Below are 23212 nucleotides of genomic sequence, written 5' to 3'. Positions count from 1 at the left end.
TGAGAACCTTCCCCCGAAAGAGGTGATTGGTTTGGCCAGTGATTTCCATGACCTGCACTCTAGCCATCTCCTAGCCTGTTTCATCACCCTCAGTTCCCTGGAATATCAAGAAGCTGTGTGGGCTCCACAGCGCCAGACACTCAGGAGCAATCACATCAATGGCCCGGTTCATCTCACCACTCCAAAGCAAGACCAGACAGGGCCTCAGTAGGATCTATACACTGGAAAATCTTTCAGAGCATTCAAGGATCCATTGGGCTCCCCCAGTCTCTGGTGGAGGGGGGGGCATAACTGGTCCCACTCCCCTGCCATGAGAAACTGAGACTGCAAGCCCTAATTCATTCATTGTTTGTGGACAATGTACAGAAATGCTTAATTCAAGAAACAAGAAATGACTGGTTCCGTTGAAGAGAACAGGATACTTGAAACTCAGCGGGGCTATTATAAAAGTGGAGTGCAAATGCAGAAATTTCTCTTCCGCACCTTTTGAGTTTCACCTCTTCATTTTTTGGTTTGAGATTGGTGCCACCCATTTTCCCTGCTGGAACGTTTCCTGTCCTAACTTCACACCACCTCCCACAGAGGGGCAGGGAGGGGAGGTCTGCAACAGTTAGTGCCAGCCTCCCTCAATCTGGAGTCCAGATGTGTTAAGGCTCCCCTCACCCCAATTGGCATGGTCATTGACCATGGCAGTTGGGGATAATGGGAGTTATAGTCTAACACAGCTGGAAGGGCCCAGATTAGGGAAGGCTGATTAATGCAGTTTCATGGTTAGGGTTGCATTTGAACAAGAGATCTTGGATGGATGGCGTGATTGCCCTTTTCTGGTGCTTATTTCATTGAAAGAACTGCTGCTGACACAAAGCTTCATGCTATTTAATTTTATTTCTGGAAGCTTCAGGTGGTTATTATATCATTTGTGATGACTCACCACCAAACATCTCTTGCAAGGTTGGCAAGGACAGAATACACAGGCTTTGGACTCACGCTGCTGCCTCTCTGAGCCTTGTCTTCCTGAGTCACTGCCTGCCATGGGGTGCAATCCTATGGCGGCTACTCAGCAGCTAGACAGCCATAGGATACGTCAGTTCCCTGAGAACTGACCCCCCCCCCCACGCTGCCTGTGGAAAGGCCCTGCGCTGCCTCATAGGCGGCGTGGAACAGCCCCCGCTCTGCGCTTGGAAGAGCCGCACAGAGTGGCGAAAATGGGGCGTTCCAGGGTGGGGAAGGCAGAAATGCTGGTATGACAGACCCAACATGTCATCCGGCAGCTGCTTCCCCTGCTCCGCCTTCCCACGGCTAGACAGCCGAAATTGGCTGTCTAGCTGCAAATGCAGGGTGGCTGATGATCCCCTCCGCACTTCTCCTACCCTGCATTGGAAAGGCGGCCACCTCCGAGTTCCTGGTAGGATTGCTCCCTCCATTACATAGCTGGAGTGCTTGGTTGCAAAAAGGGAAAATCACTGCAGGTAGGTGAAGAATCTGTTGCTGCTACAACTATGACTGTTTAACAGAGAACATGCTAGACTCTGTACAGAACACAGACATTACACTTTTCCTCCACAGTGCTTACGCCAGGGGTCCACAGTGCTTACACCAGGGGTCCCCAATGCAGCGCCCATGGGGACCTCCAAAGGTGCTCCCCAAACTCTCCACTCCCTGTCCCCTTCAAAAAGAATTTTTAAATAAAAAACTTGAAAACCATTATGTTCTCATTCTTGTTCCTGAACTTGCCACTGATCAGCGGGTAGGAACAGAAGGAAAGAATGGCTTCCTGGCCCCACCCAATCTTCTTCCAGCCCTGCAGACCTTTCCCCTTTGCTCTCCCTCCCAAAAAAGCCACTTTAGCTGAAATGCAGAGTGGAAGGAGTGCAGAGGCGAAAATCACCTCTGCCGCTCCTCCTGCTCTGCGCTGGATGGCCGTAAGCCTCTGAGTTCAGAGGCTTACAGCCATCCTTACAGGATTGCGCCCTTAATGAGTTCAGGTGGCTGAGGTGAGATTTCAACCAGAAACTTCCTGGTTCACAGCTCAATTTATTTATTTTATTTATTACATTGCTATCCTGCCTTTTTTCCTCCTTAAGGAACCCAAAGTGGTGTGCATAATCCTCCTCCTCTCCCTTTTATCCTCACAACCTCCACCCTGTGAGGTAGGCTGGGCTGAAAATCTGTGACTGGCCCAAAGTCATGCAGTGAGCTTCCATGGTCAAGTGGGGACTAGAACCCGGATCTCCCGAGTCCCAGTCCAACACTAGCCACTACACCACACTGGCTCTCAAGTCTCTCAACTGCTGTGGAGTGCTTGCTTGAGGGCTGCAGGGTCCTTGGCACAGTGATGTTCAGTAGACCACCCTCCTAAAAAGGGTGGCCTGCCACCCACCCAGTTTGTATGGGGCCCTGGGGAGCTTGCTTTGGTCACACTTCCTGCCCGTAGAGCTCATGTATTTTTTAACACACAGACCTGGGAGATGCATCTACTTCTACAGCACTGTGTGGGGAAACATGGTAGCCACCGTGGTCCTCCCCCGCCCCACCCTGGAAGTTGAATCAGCTTCCAGATCATAGTATAAAAAAAACATGTCCTCCAGCTGGAGCTAGTGGTAGGTTTTGTCTGGCTCCCAGATGCTTCCCAAGGATGCCAATATGTGAATAATACATCTAGTGTAGTAGAAGTAGGGGAGAGAAAGATTATGTGAGAGATTTCAAAGTGGTTAGGCTAGGACAGCCTTCCCCAACCTAGTGCCCTCCAGAGGAGTTGGACTTCCAAAAACTTCATCTCCCAGCATTCCTGACTTTTGGCCATGCTGGCAGGGCCTTCTGGGAGCTGGAAGTCCAAAAATCTGGAGATCGATCTTCTACCCACCCCTGGAGTAAGTAAAGGGCAATTACTTACGCCAGTATTAGACTAGGGCAACAGAGATTGAAAGCCTCAAGGGAAAGTGATGTAGCTTTGGGCAGAGAAAAGAAGAAGCACCCTTTGAATAGGGAAGAAAAGGCATATGCGTCTGTGCGCATATGAGGGCATGTTGCACATGAGAAAAAGGATGGACCAGCTGGCTCTGCAGGATGTCACCTGTCCAAAAAGGATATGATGGTTAGGACTGAGACACCAGGAGCAGCAGCACTGGCCAATGGGAAGAGAAGAGGCCCTATGGGGTTTTTTTTATGGGGTCTGCAGCCTGCCTACAGAGGAACAAGAGTCTCGCTCTTTAGGAACAGCTCCTGCCCTAAGTTGCTAGTTTTTTCATCCTCAGAGAACCTTTTCTACATCAACTCCTCTGCTGAAGAGCTCCCAAGCAAGCATCAGCCAATTCCACTGAATATTCTGTTCACACAGTGGCCAACCAGCTGCTTGCAGGAAATTCACAAGCAGGACATAAGTGCAACAACACCTTCCCACCCACGTTCCCCAGCAACTGGTGGACATAGGCATACTGCCTCTGATACCAGAGGCAGCATATAGTCCTCAGGATTAGAAGCCATTGATAGCCTTCTCCTCCAGGAATTTGTCCAATTCCCTTTCGAAGCCATCCGAATTGGTGGCGAGCACTACATCTTGTGATAGCGAATTCCGTAGTTCAACGATGCACTGTGTGAAGAAGTCCTTCCTTTTACCTGTCCCGAATCTCCCACCAATCAGCTTCATGGGATGACCCCAGGTTCTAGTATTATGAAAGAGGGAGAAAAATGTCTTCCTACCCACATTCTCCACATCGTGATACAGGCATACAAAATTATGCACGTCTCCCCTTACTTGCCTCTTTTCTAAACTAAACAATCCCAAGTTGCTCCAGCCCCTTGATCATTTTAGTTGCCCTTTTCCCAACTCTACAGTATCCTTTTTTAGGAGTAGTGGCCAGGTCTGTACACAGCATTTCAAGTACGGTCACACCATAGGTTTGCATAAGGGCAGTATGATCTTGGCAGTTTTACTCTCAGTTCCATTCCTAATTATGCCTAACACAGAATTTCCCTTTTTCACACTGGGTCAACATTTTCATCGAGCTGTCCACCACAACCTCAAAGCCTCTTTCTTGGTCAGTCACCACTAACTCAGATCCCATCAGTCTATGCTTGAAACTGGGATTTTTTCGCTCCAGTGTGCATCACTTTACAATTGCTTACATTTGCCATTAGGATGCCCATCCTCCCAGTTTGGAGAGATCCTTTTGGCACTACTCACAATCCCTTCTTGTTTTAACCACCCTAAATAATTTGGTGTCATCAGCAACCTTGGCTGCTTCACTGTTCACTCCTAATTCCAGATCATTTATGACTGAAGCAGTTGAAAAGCACTGATCCCAATATAGATCCCTGTAGGATCCCCACTGTCCACATCCCTCCATTGGGAGAATCTGCCATTTGTTCCTACTCTCTGCTTTCTGTTCTTTAACCAGTTACTGATCCATAAGAGGACTTCTCCTCTTACTGCATGACTAAGTTTATTAAGGAGTCTTTGGTGAGGGACTTTGTCAAAAGGCAGATGCTCTGCTTGCCTGGGGCAGTGACCAGGCCTACTGAAATTCACTGGCACCATACATCAACTGAGAGTGAGCTCCAGCACACATTCAACACTCCTCTGCAACATTTGTGGTGCACAAACCATCTTTCGGGGGGGGGGGGGGAGTAAGGCAGTCCATCTAGCCCAGTAATGAGTACTCTAGGGATGGGCAAACAGCAGGAGTGTGGGATGTCTGTATGTATGTATTTTACTAGAACTCCAGGATCCACCAACAGGAGCCTGGTGCAAAAGAGACACACTTAGAAAGAATTCAGAGAATTTGTTTTGAGTGCCAGAACTGAATGGCGCTCACAGTCCTTCCACACACAAAATCCATTCCTTCTTACCCCAAGCTTCTTCATTTTAGCAGTATAATTTATAGTGGCAGCAGGTGGAGGGAAACAGTCAAATTGGTGCTGCAATTGTAAAACAACTGAGAGTCAGAAATCTTGCTGATCTACAGCAAATCACCCAGAGATAGTCCAGGAAACCCAGATCTACCTTCTGCCCATCCCTGGTATACTCTGACTTTTAGTGCCTCTCCAGGGTCTCCACCAATCACCTGGTACCCAATCCTGTTGGTTGGGGATTCTAGGAACTGGATCTAGCACCTCCTGCATGCAAGGCATGTGCTCAGCCCCTCCCTAAATGCTTACCTTTACTGATCTTCTCCTTGAGAAATCCCCCAAGCATCCCCAGACCACAGTTTGAAAACCACGGCCCTAAGCAATGGGTAATGCAAGCTGAAACTGAACTCAGGTTCTAAATAAAGAGAATCGTTCAACAAAAAAGAGACTGTCCTTTTCTTGCAAAGCTTTTTCTACCATGCAGTTTTCTCTGGGCACCAAGAGTGTGTTCTCTAAAAGGCCATCTTGTCTATTCAACATGGATTCTTCGATGCCGATCAAGGTTTCCTTTGAGGTTGAACCGTTTCCTACACTCAGGGCAAGTATAGGGTTTCTCTCCAGTGTGAATTCTGTGATGTCGGTAGAGGACTGTTTTGGTGCTAAACTTTTTCCCACACTCGAAGCACTTGTGGGGCTTCTCCCCTGAGTGGGTGTTCTGATGTGTCACAAGGTCCCCTTTGTTTTTAAACATTTTCCCACAGTTCTGGCACCCAAATGGCCTCTCTGCTGTGTGGCTTTTCTGGTGGTTCTGCATATTGGCTTTCTTGTTAAAAATCTTCCCACATTCTGGACATGAAAACTTTTCCCTCAAGTCATCTGTTGGAATGAAGAGCAGAAAAAAAATATTACTTTTACTTATTAAATCATTTCACATATACCATTCCTCCTCAACACTTCCATGGGGCTCATTAGGAGATTTACATTATGGGCAGTATCCAGTCTTAGTCCTGCTTAGAGTAGATCCGCTAAGATGAATAGGACTTAAGTTAGATTGACATTGGATACAACCCCATATGTCCCATAGCGTGGTGTAAAGGCACATGATGCAACAACCTTACTAGAACTAAGCAGGTCTGCATCTATCCAGGACCTGGATGGGGGACCACCTGGGCACCTCATGTATGCTGCGTGGTGTTCCTTTGTGTAATAGCACAGCACACAAATATGTAACACCACTTCAGGTTTTTTCCCTTGGTCATTATGGGGAAATGGTTAAAATCCTGAGGTAAATTTTTTCAAAATGTTGTTCAAGTAGGTATAATTTACAATGTTTTTTCATTATATAAAACAATTTGGTACATGAACAGTTAAAATTTGGAGGAAAGTCGGTAGGGGGCATACATTCACTGGCAAGGATCCTATAAGGGGGAATCCTGTGAGGAGGAGGTGCAACACATAATGGGGCACAGGGCCCCTCACAGTTTCACTTGCCCTTCTCACTGGGGAAGAAAGCCAAGAACCAGAGGCCACCCACTCAAAGCACAAGCTAAAAGCATCTTCAAATTTAAAATATATACATGGGGATTCCCTCTGGAGCATGATGGCGGGGGGGACACCAGTGCTAGGAGGTCATCACCTCTTCTGAACTGCCCCAAGAGTTGAACTTATTTAGTTGTTACATTTATATCCTTCCTTTGCTCCAAAGAGCCCAAAACGGAGTACACGATCCTCCTCCTCTCCATTTTATCCTCACAACAACCCTGTGAGGTAGGTTAGGCTAAGTCAGTGACTGGGCCAAAGTCACCCAGTGAGCTTCATGGCTGAGTGGGGACTAGAACCCAGGTCTTCCCAGTCACAGTCCAACACTCTAACCACTAGCGTAGAACTTGCTTTGTAATGCACTCTCCACAGAAGAGCGCATTACAGTAGTCTAATCATGAGATTACCAGTGTATGGATCACCATGGCTAGTCTGTCTCTATCCAGGAATGCGGTGTAGTTGGCACACCAACCAAAATTGGTAAAGGGTGCTCTGGACCACTGAAATCACCTGGGCCTCCAGTGATAAAGATGGATCAAGGAGCACCCCCAAACTATAAACTTGCTCCTTCCAAGGGAGCAGGTACTAAAAACAAGACTACAAATTCTTGCATTCTGAACAACTCTATTCTTTCTCCCTTACTTCCATGCATGCTTAGGATTACCTCACAGAACACTTCTGTGATGCCATCACTCTTCCTTCAAATCCCTCATCAAAACCCATCTTTTCCATGAAGCCTTTGGCACAACCCCTCATTACTAGGGTCTTCTATAGGCCTGTAATCAAACCTAGTATGCATAATGAGAAAAACACAAATTCTCTCCCCTGTTTACCCCAGCTCCCATACGCCTCCCTTCCTTTATGGTTTCCTGTGGTGAATCTTAAGATTGTAATCCCCTAGGAGCAGAGACCTGCAAAACAACATGAATATTGATGGCTCTATAGCACCAACAACATTTATACAGGTTACAAAAATATTCGGCTTTTCTTGGCACAGGTTTTTGAAGTTTGAAAGTGCCAGGTATTTATTTTATTTCAAGTATTTTATCCTGCTTCTTATCCAAAAAGGCTCCTGGGGTGGCCTACATGCAATCAGCAAAACAAGGAAGTCCCTGCCTACAGCCACACAACCCAAAAAGACATAAACAACGAAAATAGAATGGGGAGGGAAGTGGAAAAAAATTAAGTAGCCTTTCAGCAGGGCTGGTAAAATGGGCCCACTTTCCCTCTCCCCTCCCTCATCACTCTCTATTACAACCTGCAAGTACATGCAGTCCTATCCATTAGTGGAGCCTCTCTCAACTTTGGGCCCCCAGATGTCGTTGGGCTACAACTCCCATTGCCCCCAATAATCGGTCCTTCTGGTTAGGGATGATGGGAGCTACAGTCCAACAACATCTGAGGATCCAAGGTGGGGAAAGGCTGCATTAGCAGATGTTCCAAAGCTGGCAAGTGCGCAACCCATTTCAAATAAGTTCTTGCCACCCTCCAGATACACCTGTTGCATTGCTGACCTGGGTGGAGTTTCTGATGCCTGACAAGGCCTCCCCTCTCACAGAATGCTTTGCCGCACACGACACACGCATAGGGCTTCTCTCCTGCATGTTTCAAGAAGCGCCCCTTTCTGCTGAACTGCTTCCCGCAGTCGGGACACTGGAAGGGCTTGGCTTCTTTGTGGAGGATCTGGTGCCTGGCGAGGTTTGACTTGATATTGAAACGTTTGCCACACTCCGAACAATGGTATGGTTTGTCCTCTTTGTGGGTCCTCTGGTGTCTCGCTAGGCTCCCGTTGTCATAAAAGCTTTTCCCACAATCCTGGCACTTGAAAGGTTTCTCTCCCGCATGAACTCTCTGGTGTCTCTCAAGCCCTCCCTTGCTGAGGAAGCTCATCTCACATTCCAGGCACACGTATCTTTTCCTCAAGTCACCTGTTAAGAGGCAAAGGAACAAAATTTCCAGAGAGCTTCGGCTATTGGGCGGTATAGAAATGAAATAAATAAATAAATAAATAATAAAATGGGAGAGCGTTAACCCCCCAAAGAGGGAAAACAAAGCAAATCAACTCTGAGGTAAATAAGAATTATCCCAAGGTATAGTAGCACAGTTGAGGCCCAGTTAGCAGACACTGCTTGCCATTCCATCCTTATGACAGGTTAGGAGAGTGACAGATGGAAGCAAGGCCTTTACAGTCATGCCCCCAAAGCTTAGGAATCGCCTCCCTAATGAGGTTAGGAAATCTGTCCTGGGAAAGTCCTGGGTTGGCAGAGAAAGAGAAACCTGTACCTTACAGACTTTGGGAGGGATCATAGTACAGTGGTAGAGCACATGCTTTGCACACAGAAGGTCCTGGATTCTGCATTCCCAGTAAACAAGAAAGTCTGCTCCCTGCCGGAGACCTCAGGAGAAGCACTGCCAGTCAGAGTAGGCAGTTCTGGGTTAGATGGACAAATCATCGGACCAATTATAAGGCAGCTTCCGATGTTGCTTACTTTTCTCTTAGGATTTCAGAGGGGCTGCAAGAATTCCTTTTTTTCAGCTGGCAATTTCTTGATCTGAGTTTCTGAACGTATACAATGTAAGTGCTCTTAAGCTGAGTAAGACCACTGGTCCATCCACCACAGTACTGTCTGCTGTGAATGGCACTGGCTCTCTGGGTCTTGGGCAGAGGTCGTTTGCAGCCAAGGCACCTGACATCCTTTATAACTGGAGATGCCAGGGGCTGATTAGTGAGATGGTGTGTTATATTTTATAGTCTTGTTTGTCTTGCTTTAAGATTGTATTGTTTGTAAACTGCTTTGAGCAGTTAGGGAAAAGTATTAAGTTTTAAATAAAATAAGGTATTTAATTTATTGGCACAGAAGAATCTAAGCCCTACAGCAGCTAATGGTTGTTTTAAAACAATGGAAGGATCAGAGATTTGTTCTTCTGATTAGCTTATATTGCTTTGTTTCATAATTTGGCACTTCAGTTAAAAGCAGAAAAGATACATATTCTAGATTTTCTAAAAGAGAAATATTTTTAAACATTCACATAATAAATTGGGGTAAATTCAGACAGTTGCTCATCACGGCTTAAAGAGGTCTGGGAATCGTAGTTTGGTGATGGTGCTGATAATTCTGTTAGAGACCACTAACCCCCACAATGGCTGATCATGGGGGTGCAATGGGGAAGTGGGAACTGTTACTGAACCAGATTTAAATATTTATTGTATAAACACTCATAAAAAGCAGATTCAAACATTCAGAAAAAAATGAGAGATGGTACAGTGCTACCAAAATGATACCATTTAGAATGTAGGTAAGAGACTGCATGTTTGAATGCTCTCCCACATTGAAAAACCTGGCAAATGGAAAGCTGGCGCCTGAATGGAGAAGGTCAAGTATTATTACCTCCATACAGGATTGTACTGCATTGCAGGAGTGGGCAGTAGATAGATCGGAATCGACTGGTAGATCTCTGGGTGATTTAGCAGTATATTGGCACGGATTCTGACATACTGTCCTGCAATATAAACAAAATTACCCCACCCCCCAAATTTCTTCAAAAAATGAAGAAAGCTTTGGGCAGAGGGGTAGCCAGGAGTGGATTTTTGTGTGAGCTCAGTTCAATTCTGGTGGACAAAACAAATTCCTTGGCTCAGAATTTTTAAATTCTAAGTGTCTGTCTTTTGCACTAAGCTCCAGCTGGTGAATCTCAAGGTTCTAGTAAAAACAACAAAGTAGATCCTGCAAGACTGAGGTCTGTCCACCTGTAGTATTGTATATACTCAGAATGTGTTACTCACTTTGGGACCAGGATACTTAGAGGACTGTCTGCTCGTGCCTGAACCTGCTTGGGCACCAAGAACAGTCCTGGAGGCCCAGGTCTCCCACCTGAAGTAAGGCAGATGGCAACTGGTAACAGAGCTGTTACTGCTGTGGCAACCCATTTGTGGAGTTCCCTTCCCAGGGAGATTTACCTGCTGGTGGTTTTATTCTCTTTTTGGTGCCAGGTGAAAATCTTTTTATTTGCTGAGACCCTTTTGTAACTCAAGTTTGGCTGATAGTTTACAGGCCCTTTTGCTTTTGTCTGGATTATATACTGAAACAAACAAAACATTCATTCGGGACAGCTTTTTTCCATACCCAGGTGGGTTTTCCGATGCTGAGTAAGCGCATCTCTTTCGGTGAATCTTTTGCCACACTCGTGACATTCGTGGGGCTTTTTGCCAGTGTGGATTCTCCGATGTTTAACGAGGCCTCCTTTATCACGAAACCCTTTCCCACACTCAAGGCATTTATAAGGCCTCTCCCCCGTGTGGGATCTTTGGTGTCTCACAAGGCTTGCTATCACAGTAAAACTGTTCCCACATTCTGGGCAAAAGTGCTTTTTCTTCTTGTCACCTGCTGGGATGGAGGTAGGGAGAGAGAAAAGGATTAGTTACTTTGACTTGAGGGAGCCTTAGCAGAAAAGGGAAGTGGAAAACAATCCTAATAACTGAGAACCAATTTAAATGTTCAGAAAAAACATATGGCACAGTTCTCTCCTGAAAGTGTATCACTTCAGAATGAAGTTGGGGAGATCGCATGATTAAATGCTCCTTCCCCTCCCAAAACATGAGATGAGAGCCAGTGTGGTGAAGTAGTTAAGAGTATTGGACTGGGACTCAGGAGACCCAGGTTCAAGTCCCCACTTGGCCATGAAGCTCACTGGGTGACTATGGGCCAGTCACTGGTCTAAACTACCCTACCTCACATGGATGATAAAATGGAGAGGAGGATCATGTATGCTCCTTGGAGGAAAAGGCAGAATATAAATGCAACAAATAAATAATCTCCCTCTCTGTGGACTGCTAGGATGTCAGGGAGAAGGGGCCTAGCCTAGCCTTCTCCTTGATATTATAGTTCTCTGCATGCAAATAATTTTTTACATGAGGAGATATTCAAACATTTATTTATTCATTCATTCATTCATTCATTTCATTTCTATACCGCCCAATAGCCGAAGCTCTAGGGGCGGTTCACAAAAATTAAAACCAAACAACACACAATAAAACAATTTAAAATATATAGAACATTAAAACCACAACATAACAATACAACTACAATAAAACCTAGCAGCAGTGCAGGAGTTTAAAATACAGATTTAAAACAGCAAAGCTAAAAGTTTAGAAAGCTAAAATGCTAAAATGCCTGGGAAAATAAAAAGGTCTTCACCTGGCGCCGAAAGGAATACAATGTAGGTGCCAGGCGAACCTCACTAGGGAGCTCATTCCAGAGCCGGGGTGCCACAGCAGAAAAAGCCCTCCTCCTAGTAGCCACCCGCCTCACTTCCTTTGGCAGGGGCTCACGGAGAAGGGCCGCTGACGATGATCTTAAGGTCCGGGCAGGCACATATGGGAGGAGGCGATCCTTCAAGTAGGATCATGCAGCTTCCCTGTCTACACTCTGACATGGTAAGGCCCACAGGAGGCTGTACCACATGCTTCTTCTGAAAATGTTTGCCAGCAGAGAAGGGCAAGGTTTTCCAGGATGATAAGATGCTTGAGAGAGAGAGAACCCACAAAAGGTGGTTGGCCCAATGGTACCACATGAGAAAGAGCTACCATTTTCCTGAGTAAAAACAATCAATTTATGAGAGGGAGGAGTGGAGGGGGAATCATACACAAAGGGAGAACCTCACATTCCACTATGACTCCATTGGAAGATATTTTGCTTAATTCCAGTCACCTGAGCTTGGCTCCAACAGAGTTTTCCTTTCATCCAGGCCCTCTGGATAAGACACCCAAGGTTCCTCCCCTTCTTCCAAGCTGAAGATGAGGGATGGTTTGGGATCAGGGAGCCCTGTTTGGAGACAGACAGGCAGAGAGGATCAAGGAGGAGTTTCCCTCCACTGGCTACAACCACCAGTCCAGCTAGAAAAAAAAACCAGTGGGTTGGATTCAGACTAAGTCATACTTAAAGTAGACCCACTGAAGTCAATGGGACTTAAAGTCCCATAACTAACCTATGTCCCATTGATTTCAATGGGTCTACTCCAAGTGTGCCTCAGTCTCGATCCAACCCAGTATGTGCATAAATATGCTGCATTTGTATCAACAAGGCATGACAAAATGGGGGGGGGGGTCATTCTGACAGGTTTTTAATACATAATTTCAATATGAAACAGCAGCAGATTCTAAATTTTGTTTGCTTTTTATTGTATTGCTTTTAATTTGGGTTTTTTTTTACTGAAAAATTTTTTTTAGATATATGTTGTCTGTGTGGGTGGTGTCTGTCTATATGTTTTATGTAAATGGTTTTGCGCTTTGTATAATGTGTTTTTAATCTCTGTGAACTGGCCAGAGAGCTTCAGCTATGGGGTGGCATAGAAATATAATAAAAGGAAATGAATGAAATGAAATTGTGTGTGTGTATGTTTTTAACTCTACTGTATTGTTTTCTTTGATGTCAGGCTGTTCTGATAGAAGAGCGGTATACATATTAACAAATCAATTATTTAATTAACTCAATGAAACTATCATGGTGGTCCTGCATTTCAGAGTGTAGGGAGGTAATCTGTGTATCTGAGGGCTTTCCTAGTTCAAGAACCCCACACAAAATGCAGGGAATGGTTCTTACCCAGCAAAGCTATGTTCTCATAGTTCTCCAGCATGACATCCCTATATGAAGTTCTTTGGGCTGGATCCAGCAATGCCCACTCCCGCTCTGAAAAATATATGGCCACATCTTCAAAGGTCATTGGTCCCTGAAACAACAGAAGAACAGCCAAAAATTAGATCTTCACTTTCCCCAAATCCATCAAAGTGGCTTCTACCAAAATCATACACACAACAGTGGCAGATCCATGTTTTTAAATGCAGGTTTGCCCCAATCTTATATATTAATAGCAAACTCATTCTCTGAGTGCTGGTACTTAAGTAGCTAAAATGGCTACTTCCAAGCACAAGAGGGAGGTATCAGAAGGCTTGGGGACCTCCAAGGTTTGTAGAAGTACAAAAATATTTAGGAAAAAGAACTCTAAAGTGGGTGGGGGGAGAGCCAGTGTGGTGTATTGGTTAGAGTGTTGGACTGGGACTCAGAAGACCTGGGTTCCTGTCCCCATTTGGCCATGAAGCTCACTGGGGGACTTTGGGCCAGTCACTGAGTCTCAGCCTAACCTACCCCACAGGGTTATTGTGAGGATAAAATGGAGAGAAGGAGGATCAAGTACATTACCTTGGGCTCCTTGGAGGAAAGGCAGGATAAAAATGTAACAAATAAAATAGAAATAGCCCAATGAGGACTGAGCATGCTTTGCACAGTACCCAATGTTAGTCCTATGTAGAGGAGACCCACGGAAATGAATGAGACTTAAGTTAGTCACAACTTAAGTTAGTCACATTGGATATTACCCTTAATGTCCACTGAATACTCACTGTTGTGAGGGGAAAAAAATGAAAATTGGGTTCTTTTGGGGTGGGGGGAAAGGGAAATGGAGTATCCTGAAAAGGGGCATAGCTGATCAGGTAGAATCCTGAACAGGTGCCCTCCACATTGCAACATTTTGTGGCAGGTCCCACTTGTCACATTTATTTATTCATAGTAGTTTTTAGACTACGTTTAAGGGCAGAAACCATCTAAAGCAGAAGGCATGTGAACCGTAAGGAGATGCTGGACCCTCACCCTTCTGCCATTTTGTAGTCCACACCCCTCCTCATAGGAGCTTTTCTGCCAGCTGGGTTGGTCTCAGATCTCAACTGAAGAAAAAGAACTCTGGTAGATAGATTGTGGGGGGAAGTTATGGCTTCCTGCTGCTGCTCGTACACTTTAGACCACCCCTCCCCTCAGACACGGTTCAGTCCAACTTGCATTTGAAGACATGGGTCTGCCACCATCACAGAGAATTTGGGCCTTGGTCGCAGACACTCAGTGGATTCAAGCCTCTCAAACCAGAATGTTCTGAAGGGAGATAAATATCTACATGATTTTGCTTGTTAGGTGACGATGCAATCAAATCTGACCTGAATTCTTAATATTTTTAAAATCAGATTTGTATACCCCACTCCCTAAAAGTTGAAGGAAACATGCATGAGCCCCTCAGATGGTTATCCTCAGAGGAACCCTGTGGGGTAGGGTTGGTTAAAAACTGGCCCAACTTTGCTGAAAAGAAATTGGGACATGGACCTCCCTCAGTGCCAGCTCCAGGCTTGTGAGGGCTTTGGGCAAGACATCCTCAATGGGTCCGCTTCCTCAGAGAGTCTACCGTCTCACTGCCATTGTCATCAGCTGCTATTGCTCCTCATCCCCTTTCATTGCTACCACTTGCTTACTTGACAGGCAGAGAGAGCCAGTGAGCAAACAGGCGGTGGTATCTACTGCTCCTCCTTCTCATCACCGCTGTTGTAATGGTACAACTCCATTGTACCATTACAATGTCACTGTCTTGTCACTGGGCCACTGCTGAGATGTGAGCCCTCAGCCAGTGCCCAACCATGCCTACACTTGACTCAGGCCTTGTCTGTCCCAGTCAGACATTCTACTAGCTACATCATCCTGGCTCTCAATGTGAGTTAACTACAGATTTAATTCTAGCTCTGCCAGTGGCTACACAATAAGCATTTCCTACCTGACCAAGCTCTGCCTCAACTGTTTCCCTTCCATCGGGAGAGTAAATTTCAGAACGAACCACGGATTCAGTTCTGCCACCTGCAGGGACAAAAAAGAGAACCAGTGGCAGCCTTAGCATACAAAACACTTCCCTGAGTGACCAGCTGCAGTTTATTAAGTTCAGAATGTGTTTCTTTTTAAATGTTTTAATTGCTTTAATTATGGGGTTTTATCCTGACGTTCACTGCTCTGAAATCTTTGATGTGGAGCGGTATATAAATATTGTGAATCAATTAAAAAAAACCAAAACATTATGATCTGCTTGAATTAATCTCTCAGCAGGTGATACGGGACCTAGACTTTGAATAAGTGTCCCAAAAGGAATGTTTCTCCCTCTGGAAACAACACATCTTTAGAGACCTGTATGGGATCTTCCAATGTGAATTAGCATTGTGAAAGAGGGAACGGCAGGAAAGCCAGGGTGCTTTTGAACCTCTTTCAGCCGGAGAGACAAATTCAATTTCGGGGAAGCTCCAGGGCGCTGCGTTCCAGATGTGGGTGGATCCAAAGGTAAAAGAGGCAGGGCCAAAAATATCAGGATATTATAGCTTAAAGCTCTTGCTAGCAGTAATTAAGCTTTAGGAGAGGCATTTCAACCTTTCAGAATGGCCGGGGGGGGATGTACAAAAGCCAGAAAACTACTAAACAATTGGCAGTCAGGGGAAAGGAGGAGGTGGTGTGGTCCTCTGGGCGATCTTGGAGTGTCAGATTAGGACCCCAGGAGGGCCAGATTTGGCCCAGGGGGCTGGCAGTCTGCACCCCTGGTGTAGCAATTACAGTGCCAGATTAGGACTGGGGAGATTCAGGTTCAAATCTCCACTCAGCCATGAAGCTCACGAACTCAACTTGGGTCAGTCACACACTCTCTCGGCCTAATCTACCTCACAGGACAGTTCTGAGGATAAATAGAATGGAGGCAAGGACGGACAAGAATCACAGTCAGCCTCCAGGGGCTCACTGCATAGGGACAGGGTTGGGAAGCAGCAGATAGGAGTTTGAACCCCACCGGGGGAAACATTGGGGAATATTCCCCACCTTTTATCCTGGAGAAGAGAAGGTTAAGGGGAGGCATGATAGGTGTCTACAAATGTCAGAGGGGCTGTCACACAGAGGATGGAGCAGACTTATTCTCTGTTGCTCTGGATGAGAACCACTGTGTGGAAATTGTAGAGAAGCAGATTTCGGCTAAACAGCAGGAGAAACTTTCTAATGGCAACAGCTGTTCTGAAGTGGGACAGACTGCCCTGGGAGGTGGAGAGTTCTCCTTCACTGGAGGTATTTAAACAGAGGCTAGATGACCATCTGTCATGGATTCTGTGGTTGCAAGATTCTCGCACTGAGCAGAGGGCTGGACGAGAAGACCTCTAAGGTCCCCACGATTCTATGTACACAGCCCTGAGCTCCTTGGAGAAAAGGCGCGGAATGTAAATGTAATAAAGCTAACTATGCTCTCAGCACCGCCATTTGGAACAACAAGAAACACTGGCAGAAAAAGCATAGCCCCTTCTTAGTGGCCCCTGGTCCATCAGGTAGGATTTAAAGAGGCATGGCTTGAAAGGAAAGAGAGGAGTGCGTGGGTGTGTTGCCATTACTTCCAGGAACCCTAGTGAGTATTATGCAATCCCTAACAGCATCTTTGTAAACTGGTTTATCTAATTTCTCACCTGGCCCAGAGTCCAAAATCCTCCCTCCGTCCAACTCATGGGGAACTGGAAGCCATGGCTCTTCTTCCCGCTCCAGCCAGGAGATCAGGTCAGGTTTGAGAACTGGCGATCCCACTTAGGGAGGTCAGGAATAGTAAGGTCAGAAGGAATTCAGCATTAACACTACGACTGGAGTAACACAGGGCATGACCAGGCAGACACTTCTTAGATCTTTGGTCCAGCAGCAGACCAGATGTACAAGACAAATCAGGTGCCACATTCTCATGAACTACACCTGTAGCGTAAGGTTAAAGGGGTGGAGTGGGAAGTGCAGCAGTCAGAATAAACCAGTAGAGAGCAGAAAGTAGATCTCCAGATGTTATTGGACTACAACCCCTAGTATTCTTGACCACTGGCCATGCTGGCAGGGGTTTCTGGGTAATGGAAGTCCAAAACATCTGGAGACCTACCTTCTTCCCATCCCTGGTATAAACTGATTCACTGATAATGGGAGCAGTTGCTGGGGTGACATCACCCGGAGAATTAGCAATGGGAGTGTGAACTAACCAAGAAAATCAGTGTCTGGCAAGGTCCCATAAGAGAGTTTACAGAACAGTGTGAACGACATGGGAATGGCTGCAGCTCAGCAGCAGAGCACCTGCTTTGCATGCAGAAGGTCCCTGGTTCAATCCCCGGCATCTCCAGTTAAATGGCCAGGTAGCAGGTTACGGGAAACACCTCCACTTGAGACCATGGTATGGTGCTGCCACTCAGAGAAGATAATACTGGGCTAAATCCCCAGGTTTTATGATCTTTGAGGGAAGCCCTTCTCTTGGTCTCATTGCCATCAGAGGCACATTTGGTGGGAGCCCCTCAGAGGGCCTTCCCAGGAGACAGTCCCAGGCTCTGGAAGTCCCTGCCGAGGGGAGGCTATGGTGGCTCCCTCCCTCTCAGTTGTTCTTTCGCCAGCAGGCAAAGATATTTTTATTCAGGCAGGTCTTCAGCATGTATGCTGGTCTGTTGGGTCCGGTGCTGTTTTTATTCTTTTATTATTGTGTCAATTGTTCTTTTAATTGATTTGGGTTTTATGTTTTAATTAAGATTTCATTTCTAAGCTGAATTTGCTTTTTGTTTGCCTCCTTGAGTGCCATTTTTGGTGGAAATGCAGGATGGAAATTAAATAAATATATAAAAGTACCTGACTCTATATAAAGCATCATCATCATCATCAATGTGATTAATATCCTGCTCTTCCTCACAAGGAGCCCAAGGCAGCTAACAACACGTATAAAACAGTACAACATATAAACACCATTAAAACCATAACTCTTAAATTACAAATACGTAATAAAATGCAATAAAGCCATCACTAAAACAGATAGCACTTGCTTATAACCCCAAAGCCTGTACAAATAAATACATCTTTAGCTGGCACCTGAATGACAGCCGAATCTTGACTGGAAGGGAGTTCCACAGTTGGGGTGCCACCAGTGGGAAGGCTCTGTCATGGGGCACATTCCCCAAGGGCACCACAAACAAAGCCTCCATGGCTGATCTTAAATCCTAGGTTGGTTGGTACTGAGGAAGGCGGTATGTCCTTCACATATCTGGATCCTGAGGTGTTTCTGGGCTTTCTGCATTAGTATTAACAACTTGAATTGGGCCCAGTAGCTCACTGGAAGCCAATGCAGAGATGTCAAATGACAGAGACATATGCTATGGATAGCTAAGGGACTGGGGAAGACAAACATGGCTGCTTCAGAGCACCTCCGCCCTCAACCAAATGATGAGGAATGGTACTTACCCAGAAAGGCCATGTTGCTGTAATTCTCCTCCATGACATCAGTGTACAAAGCTTTTTGAACTGGATCCAAAAGAGCCCATTGGCCCTTTGTGAAATACACAGCCACATCTTCAAAATTCACTAGCATCTGGAAAAACAAACAAACAAAACAAAAATTGGGCAGCCTAAATACACTGCCAGATAGAAGACAGTTCCACTCCACACAATAAATGTTCTCTGAACAACCGGTTGAGCATGATAAAGAAAGCCACAGGAAGGACACAGCAGGGCCAGCCAGGAAGAATGAAGGGTTTGTTCAAGCACACATGTTAGTCACTTCATGGGTGCCTCATCACGACAACTTGCATGTGCGAATGGGTCTTTGCAGGACCACAGTCACAACATCCTGTCTCGCCCTCAGTCATGATGCTTTTCAGTGAAACCAGTTCACTAATTCAGCTGCTGTTTATTGAGTACTCACTAAATAACTAGAGAGAGGTTAAGAACTTGTGTGAACTAGGTAGCACAAAAGCCCTATTCAGGCATTCAGGAACTGTGTACGCTGAACTGGCATTCAAAATCACATGGAGAACCTCCTCGGATACAGAACGCTCTCCCCTTCAGCAAGTTGCCCTCCATGTGTGGAGGGCGATGGAAGCATAGGAGGAAGGGACAGGGCTCCCCCCTGCATGCATTTAGCATACACAGTTTCCAATTACCTGAACACGAAATTGAGTGGCATAGCTACTACCCTGGAAGACAGAAACAAAATTCAAAGTGGATAGGCTGGAGTACTGGGCTGAAAACAACAGAATGACATTTAATAGGGACAAATGCCAAGTTCTGCACCTAGGAAAAAGAAACCAAAAGCACAGTTACAAGATGGGGGATACGTGGCTCAAGAATGCTACAAGTGAGAAGGATCCTGGAATTGTTGTAGATCACAAGCTGAATATGAGCCAACAATGTGATGTGGCTGCAAAAAAGGCAAATGCTATTTTTTACATTAATAGAAGTACAGCTTCCAAATCACGTGAAGTACTAGTTCCCCTCTACTCAGCACTGGTTAGGCCTCATCTTGAGTACTGTGTCCAGTTCTGAGCACCACACTTTAAGAAGGATGCCAAAATGCTCACTGCATTAAATTGGAAATGTGATAATTTCCCGGTAATATTGAGTTGGTCATAAAATATTAGAGGTGTTAGTGATGGGAAAAATATTGCAAACAAAAGAAAAAATGAATCCCAGGTATGCTGATGTACTTTTAGAAACCTTCCCTTTATTAATTTTGTAGATGCTCGAAAAAATGCTTTACTTGTTGTAAATTGCTGTAGAGATACAGAGATTCAATTTATATTAAAACCTGTCTCTTTGTACCCCTGCAACTATACGTATTATCATACAGGCTTTGGCATTTTAACTCTGTCTTTGATTGTATCGATTTATTGCTGTATGTATTTGGCTTGAATAAGAACAAGTACTAAGTTAAGAACTCTTACAGGAGACTGGTATGACTGAAAGCTATTTTTATTCTGGGACAAAGGAGGGGGGATGGACCACAGCCCAATCGCGGAACACATGCTCTGCACACAGAAGACCCCAGTTCAAGGCCTGGCAGTTAAAAAGATTAGGTAGCAGGTGATTTTAGTACAGTATTTATTTATTCACAATAAGCAGTTTTACACCACTCTTCACTTACATTCCCAGGGAAGTTTACAAAACAATACAAATAAAATAGTCAACAGGATTAAAATTATATCTGAAAAGGGTAGGAAAATAAGATCCTTGTCTAGCGCCAAAGGACAATAAAGTGCCAGGTGAATCTCTCCAGAGAGAATGTTCCACAACAAGGGCACCACCGCTGGGAAGGCCCTCTCTCTGGTAGTCACCTACCTCATCTCAGATAGTGGAGGCACCTGTAAGAGGCCCTCCACTGAAGACCTGAATGAACAGGTAGGTGCACATGGAGGGAGACGGTACCTTAGAGTCCTCAGCCATGGAGGGTTTTAAAGGTTAAAACCAGCACTCTGAATTGGGCCCAGAAACAGACTGAGTGCCAGCGCAGTTGGCACAGCACAAGTGTAATATGGTCATAATGCTCAATCTCAGTTGTAATCTAGAAGCCGCTTTCTGCACTAATCAAGTTTCTGAACAGTCTTCAAAAACAGCCCCATGTATACTTCATCACAGTAGTCTAGCCTGGATAACTGAAGCCAGGGTATCTGGTGATGGGAAACCTCTGCTGAAGACCCTGGAGAAGAGCCACTGCCAATCAGAGCTGACAATAATGAGTTAGATGACTAAATCATTTGACCTCGTATAAGGCAGCATCCTATGTTCCTATGACAAATTGTGTTGAGGAAGCTGGGGTTGTAGTTGGGCTCAATGACATCATCAATAACCTAATATTGAGATAATTGCACTTGACTCTCACGTAAGTATTTTAGTCCCATTCCCAGTTTCACATGCCCTCTACCACTCCAATGTTCTCTCTTGGGTATATCAGTAGATGTAAAACAGATCAAGAATATGAACCCCCCAATTTACTTCCAATTTTTTTTTCTAACACTGTGAAATTTTATAAAAATATAAAGCATGCACATATGTGTTGTAATTTTTGAAATAAACTCCCCCCCCCCATACACTCACTTCATAAATACACCCTAATTTAAACTATTTTCCTATGGGGTGGAAAAAATTCTCCTGAAATCCAGTATGTTTATTGAAAATAAAGCCAGCTGGCAACTTTACAAAAGGTATTTGTGTTACCAAACTGAGATGCGAGAGGGGGAAAGTTAACAAAATGAGAGGATGTGCAAACAGAATTGATAACTGAAAGGATGAATAGGTGAGAATTTTGAAGATGAATTTTCTAGCAATTTCCCAGCCTCCACATCCCAACTAAAGGGCTTGTTTTTTATTTGTTTGACTAGCCAGCAAGTTAATCAGCAGCAGTTTGGCCATATTGTGCTGAACTCTAGAGTAGTTCCATTGAAATCTGGGTGTAACATTTCACTGTGCTCTTAATGTTGAAAAGCCATAGTTATCATGTGGTGAAGGGCACATGGTGATTCTTGGAAAGAAATAGGAGTTGATTATACCCGTCAATACGGCAAGTGTCTTTTAGTAACTCCATGAACAACATTTCTTTTTGTATGTACCTTCAGAATTCTTTAGTTCCAAAAATAACGAGCCACCCATTCAAACGCATAATTAAAATTATTTAAGGAGTGGGATCCGCCCCCCCCCCCGCCAAATCTTATTTATGGGAAGAGTTATGGCTTCAGCCATAGTGTTCTGAACCACAGTGATAGTTGTTGCATATTAGCTTCATCTGAAATAAAAGGCAACTGCATCTTAGCATGTGTTGCTGCTAATAATACTCAGAATTTAGGTAGCACTTTAAAGTATTCAAAGAACCTCGGTATTCCTTAAAACAACCATGTAAGGTAGGCCAGTATTATTATTGTCCTATTACAGATTTGTGGGGTGGGGGGACTGAGAGAATAACAGCTTACTTCTGGCTGCCTAGGGATTTGCAAATAGCGGTCTCAAGTTTTTTGGGGCAGAGAAAATAACAAAATCTCCCTGGATTTTGTTACTGACGTAGAAGAAGCCCTCACCACAAGCCAATGTTTCCAAATTCCACTGGCAATATTTTGCAGGGCTATCTCATTCGTGTGTGTGTGTGTGTGTGTATACACACACACACACACACATATATATGTCATAGATACACACAACCATATATATACAGAGATATCTAGATAGATAGATAGATAGATAGATAGATATAGTTTGTAGGGCTAGGATATCATATAGACGCAGCAAACTCAAGAGTTGAGTTTTGATGGCAATCAGTATGCTTTGGGGGAACCCCAATATTTGCAGAACAAATATTCTTCAGGCGGGAAAAACTAAAACAAACAAACAAAGTGCAGAAACGACATGTGAGGAGAAAATGGAATGGAGTATCATGAAAAAGGGAATGGCTGGCTGGCACACTGAATTGAAGTAGTCCAAACTGCAACGTTTTTGTTGCAGATCCCACTTGTTAATATCTGTTCTTAACCTTAGCAATAACAATACTTACAGTGCTTTGCTTCTCTCCCCCACCCCCATTAATTAAGGAGAATTAGGCAGGAATTATGACCTTCCGCATTCATTTTACACTTTCTTCCTCCTAGATTTACGTCTCCTCTTTCACCCAAAGGGTTTTTCATGTTCAACTCACCAGATTTCCCCCAGCGACGCTATGAAAACGCCGCCCACCCGCTGGGAAATTCAAACAATTGTTTCCCACGGTGGGCGGCGCAGGAAGTGATCTTAACTACCCACATCCTCCTTATTCCCAAAAACATGCACACCATCATGCTGGCCTATCTAGGAAGAGACTCGCTTAATTTAACCCTTATACAACATCGGACTGGAAAGCAAAGCAAACGCAGCATTCAGGTTGCAATTCGAAAAACGTAAAAAAGGTGGGAAAAAAGTGAAAACTACACGCGACTAATCCTCACGTGCAGTTTGTCTCTCACCTATTCGGCAGTTTAGGTCTGATCTGGCGTTTATTTTACGCGCGTTGAACGTAACGTGTGAACAGTCCTTGTTTGACATCATAGTGAGCACCTTTTCCTCCTTAACCATCTGTAGTTCCTCTAGATGACGCTGTTCAGATGTTTCTTCTCAGTTGGTCATGAATATAATATATCCGTATCTGAAACGAACTACTGTTAGATAAGCGTCGCGGGGGGCTTTGAGTACTTTAGCTG

At 44.9% G+C, this 23212-nt stretch overlaps 1 protein-coding gene across 1 annotated transcript; it reads right to left on the bottom strand.

Moving 5' to 3' along the window:
* Window positions 1-873: 873 nt before the first annotated feature.
* On the bottom strand, window positions 874-22735 carry LOC146355442 (uncharacterized). The gene is made up of 9 exons (XM_084830611.1): window positions 22675-22735; window positions 18462-18588; window positions 16679-16792; window positions 14974-15053; window positions 12987-13113; window positions 12096-12209; window positions 10512-10772; window positions 7902-8315; window positions 874-5724 (listed from the first exon to the last, which is right to left on the bottom strand). The coding sequence occupies exons 2-9, from the start codon at window positions 18586-18588 to the stop codon at window positions 5378-5380; spliced, it is 1584 nt and encodes a 527-aa protein (XP_084686737.1). The 5' UTR covers window positions 22675-22735; the 3' UTR covers window positions 874-5377.
* Between the last annotated feature and the right edge of the window lie 477 nt (window positions 22736-23212).

The sequence above is a fragment of the Heloderma suspectum genome, chromosome 2, assembly GCF_057233095.1.
Source record: "Heloderma suspectum isolate Gila_16-S chromosome 2, 16-S_ref, whole genome shotgun sequence".
Classification (NCBI taxonomy): Eukaryota; Metazoa; Chordata; class Lepidosauria; order Squamata; family Helodermatidae; genus Heloderma; species Heloderma suspectum.
The sequence above is the reverse complement of the archived record's forward strand: the minus strand, read 5'-3'. Positions and strand labels throughout refer to the sequence as shown.